Here is a 9,718-nt window from a genome sequence, read left to right as displayed (position 1 = left end):
TCTCCCTGAGCGAGGGAGAACACCGAACCATATCTAACACGACAATTTACATCATTTGCATTTACATATTGGCCAGAACACCGATCTAGTCAGCACGAAACAAAGCAACTATATTTAATCCTTAGCGTATCTAAACCTATATACACTGCGGTTCGACGACTGCATGTTTTATAAAATATATATACAAGAGAAACACACTTCTAATGAACACAACTACCGATCTAAGCTCTTACTTCTTGGTGGGTTTAAGCATTTTTTCGAGGCACTGAACTACCAACTTCATGTTGGCCTTTTGGGACGACAGCTTGGCCACTTCGCCCACGATGGCGAACAAGGCTTTGGCCTTTCCTTTTTGGTATTGCTGCACTGCCTTGGCCTGGTTATTAATTGCCTGCTGGCAGAGGTTCTCAATCTCTTCTGGGCTGCAGATCTGCTGCAGGTTGTGTAGTTTAATTAGCTAGGATGAAAAATATATATTATAGTAAGTAGTTCTAAAGTTATGTATTTTGAAGATACTTACCTCACTACATTCGGTTTCGGGGTTCTTGTGGAGTAGTTCAATAAGTTGTCGTGCTGCCTGAAGGTTAATCTGCTCAGTGTGCAGACTCAGTAATATATCCTTTAAATCATCAGCTTTAATGGAGCTACATGAAGAAAAACATGAATTACATAATGCCTCAAATACATTGAATCGAAGTATAGTACCAATCTTCCACATCCAAGTTTAATTTATTGCAGTAGGTCAGCAAATCGTTGATAAGAAAGTTGTATATCACTTTCTTTGGCAATTCTGGTAAACTGCGGCTGATGCTCGTAAAATAATCCAGCAGAATGGGTTCATTCTGGAATAAAATAGGTTTCGTGTTATTGAAAGCTAAATTCACTAATAATATGGGTACCCACCACTAAAATTATGGCAGTTTCCGCATTAAGGTTGTACTGCTCCATCAAACGTTGCCTGGTGTCCTCTGGTAACTCGGGAATTTCCTCGCTCAACGCTGCCACAGAAAGCAGTTCCTCTGTTGACTTTGAGCCCGGCCTGAGGTTGACATGAAGAGGTGGTAGATTCGGCTCCGGCATGAATCTGTAATCCTGCAGCACCTCCTTGTCGCGCATGGCCACTGTTCGCCGGTTTTCTGCATCCCAGTTGCGAGTCTCATTTGTGATGACTCCACCATTGGCCACAGTTTCCAATTGTCTGTTTATTTCATAAGTAATTGCTTGTGAAATGCTGCGAACCGAGCCTATATTTTTGACTTCAGTGCGTACACCGAAGGGGTAACCTTCTTGGTGAATGGATATGTTGGCATCCACACGCAGGGCTCCCTCTAAGGAACAAAAAAAAGTAACTTTGTAGATGAAAATAGTTGTATATCAAATTACCTTCCATTTTACAGCTGCAGGTCTGAAGACGCCTAAGTATGAGCATTAGTTCCTTGACCAGCGAGGCTGCCTCTTCACCAGTTTCCAGATCTGGGGCGAAAACCAACTCCATCAGGGGCAGACCAGCGCGGTTGAGATCGACTAAGCTTCTTTTAAGATAATCGTCGTGCAGGGATTTTCCACTGTCCTGTTCCAATTGCAACTGCAATAGTTTAGCCGTCTTGTAGTATACCTTTTTCCCCGGTGTTATGACTGGGAAAGTCATTTTACCATCATTGGCCAGGGCAGCCCGCTGCTGAGTGATCTGGTAGCCATTCTGGGTAAGAAAGGTGTTTACAATAATGTTACAAGATATGATGGGTCATATTACTGGCAAATCTGCATAGAAGTAATGCTTGCGATCGAACATGGACACCTCATTCACCCGACAGCCCAGGGCCAGTGATGTCTTGATGCCGGATTCCACACATTTTCGGTTGAGCACCTGGAAACAGGCATTCAAGGTAGGGAACTCATTTTAACTGGTATTTTCCATTCTCACCGGCAACGTGCCCGGTATGGAGGCATCAAAGTAGGCCACGGAGGAGTTCAGTGGTGCTCCAAAGGCAGTGCCACTGCCGGAGAAAAGCTTAGATGCACTGGCAATCTGTGCGTGCACCTCCAAACCCACAACGCTTTTCCATTTCCTAAGAAACCCTAGTTTGAATCAAATCTATATAGTATATTTAACTTAATTACCGCTTGGGAACGTTGGCCAACTTGGGCTGCGTGGCGAGTCCTCTTATTATTGTGTAATACATTGTATTACAATAATTATAGAATTACTCTAGCCGGTGGCGCAAGAAAGTTGCGCCAAAACAGCTGATGTTGTTTTGGTTGCGGCCAGGGCTGCCGGACGTTCGGCGACGGCGTTGCCAGAACTTGCCAAATCGATTGGCTGGCGATAACAGCGCAAGAGAAATATCACAAAAAAAAAAATAACCTTTTTCATTTTCAAGACAAACATGTAAAACATGAGTTTAGCAGAGGTAAGCATTGCAATACGAACTCCACCAACCGAAACAATAGTGCGGAGGATCGAACGCAGCAGGAATTTAATGCCAAACGCCTGTTCTCCAGTTGACAGCGACCAAGACGAGAAAAAGCACACGCAGCTCTGCAAAAGACAACCACGACGACGAGCGAGTGGAGTAGAAGGAAGGACCAGGAGTGGAGTAGCAAGAGCAGGAGCAGGAGCACCTAGGGCGGGCGGAAAAATCAATTGCAGCAACGGGACCAGTCAAGGTAGCCGCCGCCGCCATGGTGATAGAAATAGAGAAGATCATCGCCGACCTGGAGTCCAACATGACGCTGGAGAACGAGGAGGCCAAGCGCAAGCTGGTGGAGTTGCTAACCCAGAGTGAGTTCTCTGATCCCAGATCCCCTTTTCCTGACCACGGTTTCCATATCACCTCATTATCCACCTTTGCAGACAAGGAGCAGTGGGTGGTGCAGTTCATGCTGGACTACTTCTTCAAAACCGGATCTCAGCGCATTCTGGAGGTGCTGGTCAAGGCCCAGGCGCCGCACGATGGCTTCATCTTTGACCGGCTGGACGACTGCCTGAAGCAGTCACAGCACCGGGTGCAGAGCCTGCAGGTGTTCTGCTTTATAGTGCGCCACCATCCCACCTGGCTGTACAAGATCGAGAAGCACCGGCTGATCAAGAGCGTGTTCAAGCTGCTGACGGTGAGTTTAAGGAGTATGTAACCGATCCTGACTCATCTTGTCTTCCCCACCACCGCCCTTCCAGCATGAGAAGGAGATTGTGCCACTGATGAGCGCCCTGCTGTGCATAATCACCCTGTTGCCCATCATACCGAATTCCGTGCCCAACTTTTTGAACGATCTCTTTGAGGTCTTCGGGCATTTGGCCTCGTGGAAGCTGCAGAACAGCGCCAAAATGCCGGACGAGAAGCTGGTTCACCTGCAGTTGGGTCTGCAGATGCTGTTCCACCGCCTGTATGGCATGTATCCCTGCAGCTTCATGGCCTACTTGGGGGAGTTCATCAAGCGAGGCAACGGGGGCGGAATCTTCCAGCACACGATCAAGCCGCTTTTGGACACGGTGCGACTGCATCCCATGTTGCTGACGGCCACGCCAGAGACGGAGGTGAACAATACGCGCTGGAAGGAGATGGAGCCGCATGACGTAGTCATGGAGTGCGCCAACCTGTCGCTGCCCGTGCTTCTGCCCGAGGCCAGCAACGAAGATGGGAGCTATGCGTATCCCATAACCCCGGGATACAGTCGTATGACCTCGAACACCTCGACTACGGACTACAGCTATCAGCTGAGGGAGTTGCAGCATTCGAGAAACGTGTACTCCCGCTTCGATTCGTCCGCCTCGGGTGGGGAGCTGGGTGCCATCTGGAGTCCGCACAACGAGATCGCCACGACGAGTAGCGCCATACCGCTGACACCGACCACATCATTTATACTGCCACTCCAGCCGGCGATGAATTCCCAGCTGATGGTGGGCATGACGGGCTCCTCGCCGCCCGAAGCTGCTGTGGAGGCCACGCCGGAAACGACGCCGCTGAAGGATGTGAGGGAGATAAAGCAGCCAGGCCGTGCGGTGAATTCGCATGCCGCGAGAGCCATCTTTGCCGTGAGCCAGCCTTCTTCACCCATGCGCAAGGACCAGCAGAGTCAGTTCAGTTTCCCGGATGTTACTCGCGAGGCGGAGGAAAGCAGTCACTCCTTTCTGGAAGTCAACAGGGTGACGACCTTCGACCGGCGTCTGCAACAGGTCATGCAGGACAGGCACAACGTTAACGCATCTTTTCCCAGCAGCATGCCGGAAATCAATTCTGAATTGTCCCTAGCCGGTGGTTCCGCCTACCCAGCTGCCACCCAGGAGGTCGCTGCCGTTTGCGGCGAGTGCAATGAGACGGACAGAAATCTGTGCAGCGTGGGAGGACTCCATATGCCCACCAGCCGATCCATGCACCAGCTGGCCAAGAAGCGCCGCAATCGTATGGCCAGTTATAGTGGCCATGACAGCTGTGCGGACAGCAGGAGCTCAGCAGCCAAGAAGGCTAACTGGAGCGTGGAGGCGGAGAACCCGATGCGACGGACAAAATCCTGCTCAGCTTTAGCGACCATGCGTCAGCAACATTTGGAGGAGAACGACGACGAGGCCGATTGTCCGGGGCAGAGGCAGAGATCGGAGAATGGAAATACGCAAAAGACTGGCAGCCGCCTGCAGAGGAGCGGTCGGATTCTGGCCATTTCGGCGCCCAAGGAGCCGGCCAGAAGCTGCGCCCACGCCTCCACCCAGACGGTGGAAGGAGTGGATAGTGCTCCGGCGCAGTACGAGAATTGGCTGATTGAACTCCTGCTGGAGTGCAAGGAGCAGCGGAACAACTACGAGAGGAGCCTTCTATATCCACAGGATTTTCTGGACGAGTACATCAAGCATGCGATTAAGGCCAATGAGACCTTCGACGCCGAGCAAGGTCAACTTATGTGCCTGCAGCTAGGGTACGAAAGCTACCGGCGGTCCATCCACGCGGAGCGCAATCGACGGCTAATGGGACGAAGCAGGGACAAGCGCAGCCTGGAAATGGAGCGGGATCGGTTGAGGGAGCAGCTAAAAAACTTCGATGCGAAGAACAAGGATCTGGCCAGTAAGATGGATCAGGCTATGCGGTTGGCCAACGAGCGCCAGAACATCCACCAGGAGGAGCTGGGCGAGATGAGGGCCAAGTACCAACACGAGCTGGAGGAGAAGAAGTGCCTGCGGCAGGCCAACGACGACCTGCAGACGCGCCTCACCAGCGAGGTGGCCCGCCATAAGGAGATGAACTACGAACTGGAATCGCTGCGGGGACAGGTCTTCAGTCTGAGCACCGAGCTGCAGCACACCCAGCAGCAGGCGGACATGGGGCTGCAATGCAAGCAGGAGCTGGCGCGTCTGGAGGCCGAGTTCATCATCATGGGCGAGGTGCAGGTGCGGTGTCGCGACCGTCTGGCCGAGATCGATAACTTCAGGGCCCGCGACGAGGAACTGCAGATGCTGCAAGAGAGCAGCCAGCTAGAACTGAAGGGTTCGTGTTTGTTTTGCTTACACTTTACGAATGTTTAACCATTCCGCATTTATTTATTTAGAACTGAGGCACAGTCTGGACGAGAAGACATCACAGCTGGAGAGCATGAAGCACAAGATCAGTGACCTGCAGGCCCAGCTGGCCAACAGCGAGAAGGCCATGACGGAGCAGAAACGACTTCTTAGCACGGTCAAGGATGAGTACGAGGAAAAGTTCAAGGTAGGGAATCTATTCTGTCGGAAATGAAATGGAGATCGAAACTCAGAGGACTCGTTATTATTTAATACCACCAAATTTACCTGTGCTTGCAGTCCGTGAACAAGAAGTATGACGTGCAGAAGAAGATTATCATGCAGATGGAGGAGAAGCTGATGATGATGATGGCACAGCCGCAGGGGATTGCAGGTCACAACACCTGCTCCCCGGACACGGACAGAACTGGTGAGTGGAGGGCAGCTTGGTCTAGCTTATGAAAATTTTGCTTATGGTTCCCACCCACAGACATTGCTTCATCCATTGAGCGCAACTCACCGCTGTCCACTTCGCTGGCCTCCAGCGAAAGTCTATCAGCCAGTCTGCGCTCCACGGAGCTGAAGAACCTGCAACAGCTGGTGGACACACCCTCGATGCCGGAAGTGCTGAGCAGCCTGGCCGCTGGCACCCAGTTCGAGGATGTGCGTCTGCCGGTGGTGGATTTGGCCTCCTCGGCCAGCACCGCTAGTGCCATCAACATCGTGCCGCACGCCTTGGACCTGCCGTCGACCTCTGGCGGCATCGGTCACACGCTTACCCACCCACATCCGCATCCGCATCTTCACCTGCAGCAGCAGCAACAGGAGCAACTGCAGCAGGAGCAGCTGACGACGCAGTTTGTAAAAAAGAACTAGCTTTCCTTCGCTAAGCAAATGTCTATTGGTAAAATCCAAACAGAAAATCAACAAAAAAAAAAGTTATTGGTTCGACATATTTTCATATTCAGTTCAAAACTGTAACTAAGGTTTAATAAATCGCTGACTCCACGCAATAATTATAAAGGTTATACAAAATATTAATGTTTGAAATTTTAACTTGTTTAGCACATTGCAATTTGTTGTAAAAAAAATGGTTTTGATACGAGGCAATAAGTAAGGCGCGCATTCACATTATAATAAACATTTAATTAAGATCAGCAAGCATAAAAGCCGAGTTTTATTTAACTTGAATAAAAAGCCACTTGAGTTATATAACAAGCGCCAAACTTTTGAATTTTATGGCCAAGAGAGCAAACAAAATCGTAAACAAACCGCGAGGCATTGCCAGCTGAGAGAAATTGAGTAGGGTGGCAACGCCACATAGAACAGCTGAGCGGAAGCAACAATAATAATAGGAAGAAGAAGCTGGAAAGCAACGCCTATAAATCAGATCATACAGAAAAAATCAGAAAACTATATAATGCTGTCCCAATACATGGAGGAGTTCGAACAGGTAGGTCCCCCCGCTATTTATCCTTCATTCATGTCTTTAATCTATCAACCACAATCCACAGGAGCCCTTTGAGGTGGGCGAGTTCATAGAACGGCTCACCTGGCGCACCAACAATGAGCTGCAGAACAGCGAAGAGTTCCATCCTGTGGCCCTGCATGATACCTTCATCCAAACCATCAAGGACCTGAAGATCCTGCAGGAGAAGCAGCAGAGCAAGTGCGAGCGGCTAGAGGAGTCGCTGCGCCAGGAGAAGGAGTCGCACGCCAAGAAGATCGCCAAGCTGCAGGAACGCCACCAAACGGCCATCGATGTGTTTGGCCAGCTGGACGAAAAGATCAACTCGGTGGCCGGCAAGATTATGCACCTGGGCGAGCAGCTGGAGAACGTGAACACCCCCCGCAGCCGTTCCGTGGAGGCGCAGAAGTTGCTCAACTTTATGTCCGAGTTTTTGGCCGCCGGACCCGTGATTGTCAACGATATTTTCGCGGATGCCACTCGACTTAGTGAAGCCGCCGATGTGATCCAGAAGCTCTATGCCATCTCGCAGGATCTGCCGACCGGGAACTTTGCCGAGTCCAAGCGGAAAATCGAAAAGAAATACGATGAAGTGGAGCGGCGGCTGATCGAAGAGTTTGCCACGGCCCAGAAGAGCGAAGACATTGAGCGCATGAAGACCTTGGCCCAGATCCTGTCCCAGTTCAAGGGCTACACCCAGTGTGTGGACGCGTACATCGAACAAAGCCAGATGCAGCCGTACAGCGGCAAAGACATCTTCATAGGCATTGTGCCTCTCTGCAAGCACCACAACGAAATCATTCAGAAGGTGTTCGCCAATCCGCAGCAGGTCATGTCCAAGTTCATACTAAACATCTATCAGCTGAAGCTGCACCAGTACGCGATGACCAAGCTGGAAGACAAGAAGGACGAGGAGAAATATCTAAGGACTCTTTATGAGTTATATTCACGGTAAGTTACTACAATGTTGTTAATAAAGAGATATAATCATTAAAATTATGATCTTACAGCACACTGAAACTGTCCACGGATCTGCAAGTCTACATGTCCACCATAGACGACGACTTGCTGCAGAAGCTAACGCAGCAGATTTTCGTGAAACACCTTGCTGGCTACGCCGAAATGGAGACCAAGTGCCTAACAGCGAAATGCTCCTCAGAGCTGGAGAAGTTTTATGCCAGCAAAAAGCACCAGAAGACGGCTACCACCAAGGGCTTTCGTCGCAACATGGAGGTGCTGATAGCCACGCGCGCAAACATCAATATTGCCGCCATCGAGGACTATGGCGGGGAGACCTTTCTGTCCGAGGAGCTGGCCATCAACATGCTGCAAGAGGCAAAGGCATCGCTCAAACGCTGCCGTCTGCTGTCCAACGAGGCCGAGCTGCCAGGCAATGCCATCAAACTCAACGATATACTGTTGCGTTTTCTAATGCACGAGCATGTAGACTACGCATTGGAACTGGGCCTGCAGGCGGTACCGCTGGCGGAGGGCAGGGTCTTTCCACAACTGTACTTCTTTGATGTGGTGCAAAAGACGAACATCATTGTTCATCTGCTTGACAAGCTGTGCCACACATCTGTAATACCCTGTGTGAGGTAAGTTTGATAAACTTTGCTTAGTTGCACTTTACTTATATTAAAGGACGTTATTCTTTCAGTAACACGCCCAAGTACTCGGACTATGTATTCAAAAAGCGTATTCTGATGGATCAGATTGAGACCAAGCTGGATCAGGGTCTGGACCGCTCCATTAGCGCTGTAATTGGCTGGGTCAAGGTGTACTTGCAATACGAACAAAAGAAGACCGACTACAAGCCGGAGACTGATGTGGATACCATTTCCTCGCCGGTGAGATATATATTTAGGTGGTAAAAGCTTTCAAAATCTATATAAATATTGCATTCTTTTCGCTAGGCCTGCCTGCAAGTCGTTCAGAATCTGCAGCCCGTCATTGTGCAGATCAAGAAATGTGTCGATGGCGAGAATCTGCAGAATGTCCTGACGGAATTCGGAACCCGACTACATAGGGTGATCTATGATCACCTCCAGACCATGCAGTTCAACACGGCTGGAGCCATGTGCGCCATCTGCGACGTGAACGAGTACCGCAAGTGCATTCGCGAGCTGGACAGTCCGCTGGTGACGCAGCTCTTTGACATTCTGCATGCATTGTGCAATCTGTTACTTGTTAAGCCACAAAACCTCCAAGAGGTTTGCACAGGTGACACTCTGGTAAGTGATAGAGCGGTGTCTTTGATTTCGACTATAGTACTTACGTTACCATTGTTTTCCACCCCCACTTCAGAATTACCTAGACAAGTCGGTGGTGCGGCAATTCATTCAGCTGCGCACTGATTTCAGGATTATCAAGAACACCAATTACCTGAAGGGCATCATTGAGTGAGGCGTGTTCAGCTGCCAGGATGAGTCACATTCCGAAACTTTCCACCTTGCGCGGTGCTGTCTGCGGATTAAATTGATATATTGAGGGGGACATTATCTAATAATAATTAATTACGGTTCGCTATGTTCTTTAACTTTCAATTAAAGTCAAGTGGCTGGTTACTTTTATCTACACATCGCCGAAGGCACTTGATTTGTTTTCCAGTATTTATAGGCGCTACTTCACACGCGTGCCCGCCACCCAACCACCCACTCCCAGGCCCACACAAGCCCCCAGCGACGTCACGGACGTCCCCTCACCAAATCTCCAGAGTGAATCGCTGGCGTTATCAGTCAGAAGCGGAGCGAAAGTCAGCGTTA

General features: G+C 50.0%; 3 protein-coding genes across 3 annotated transcripts; 2 read left to right on the top strand and 1 right to left on the bottom strand.

Annotated features, from left to right (window-relative positions):
* Positions 1–86: 86 nt before the first annotated feature.
* LOC108026289 (glutamyl-tRNA(Gln) amidotransferase subunit B, mitochondrial) lies at positions 87–2,259 on the bottom strand. Its single transcript, XM_017097155.3, has 8 exons — positions 2,122–2,259; positions 1,925–2,069; positions 1,754–1,867; positions 1,384–1,699; positions 904–1,328; positions 706–842; positions 521–644; positions 87–457 (listed from the first exon to the last, which is right to left on the bottom strand). Exons 1-8 carry the CDS (start codon positions 2,181–2,183, stop codon positions 230–232), a joined length of 1,551 nt encoding a protein of 516 aa, XP_016952644.1. The 5' UTR covers positions 2,184–2,259; the 3' UTR covers positions 87–229.
* A 51-nt stretch (positions 2,260–2,310) lies between these two features.
* On the top strand, positions 2,311–6,654 carry LOC108026337 (hamartin). Its single transcript, XM_017097241.2, has 7 exons — positions 2,311–2,411; positions 2,503–2,782; positions 2,855–3,111; positions 3,176–5,474; positions 5,536–5,693; positions 5,786–5,915; positions 5,976–6,654. The coding sequence occupies exons 2-7, from the start codon at positions 2,683–2,685 to the stop codon at positions 6,359–6,361; spliced, it is 3,330 nt and encodes a 1,109-aa protein (XP_016952730.1). The 5' UTR covers positions 2,311–2,411; positions 2,503–2,682; the 3' UTR covers positions 6,362–6,654.
* A 190-nt stretch (positions 6,655–6,844) lies between these two features.
* LOC108026400 (exocyst complex component 5) lies at positions 6,845–9,532 on the top strand. The gene is made up of 6 exons (XM_017097323.3): positions 6,845–6,938; positions 7,000–7,904; positions 7,964–8,551; positions 8,614–8,803; positions 8,870–9,187; positions 9,261–9,532. The coding sequence occupies exons 1-6, from the start codon at positions 6,906–6,908 to the stop codon at positions 9,357–9,359; spliced, it is 2,133 nt and encodes a 710-aa protein (XP_016952812.1). The 5' UTR covers positions 6,845–6,905; the 3' UTR covers positions 9,360–9,532.
* Positions 9,533–9,718: the final 186 nt, after the last annotated feature.

Source organism: Drosophila biarmipes, chromosome 3R (genome assembly GCF_025231255.1).
Source record: "Drosophila biarmipes strain raj3 chromosome 3R, RU_DBia_V1.1, whole genome shotgun sequence".
In the NCBI taxonomy this organism is placed as follows: domain Eukaryota; kingdom Metazoa; phylum Arthropoda; class Insecta; order Diptera; family Drosophilidae; genus Drosophila; species Drosophila biarmipes.
Note: the sequence above shows the minus strand (reverse complement) of the source record. Positions and strands in the feature narration are given on the sequence as shown.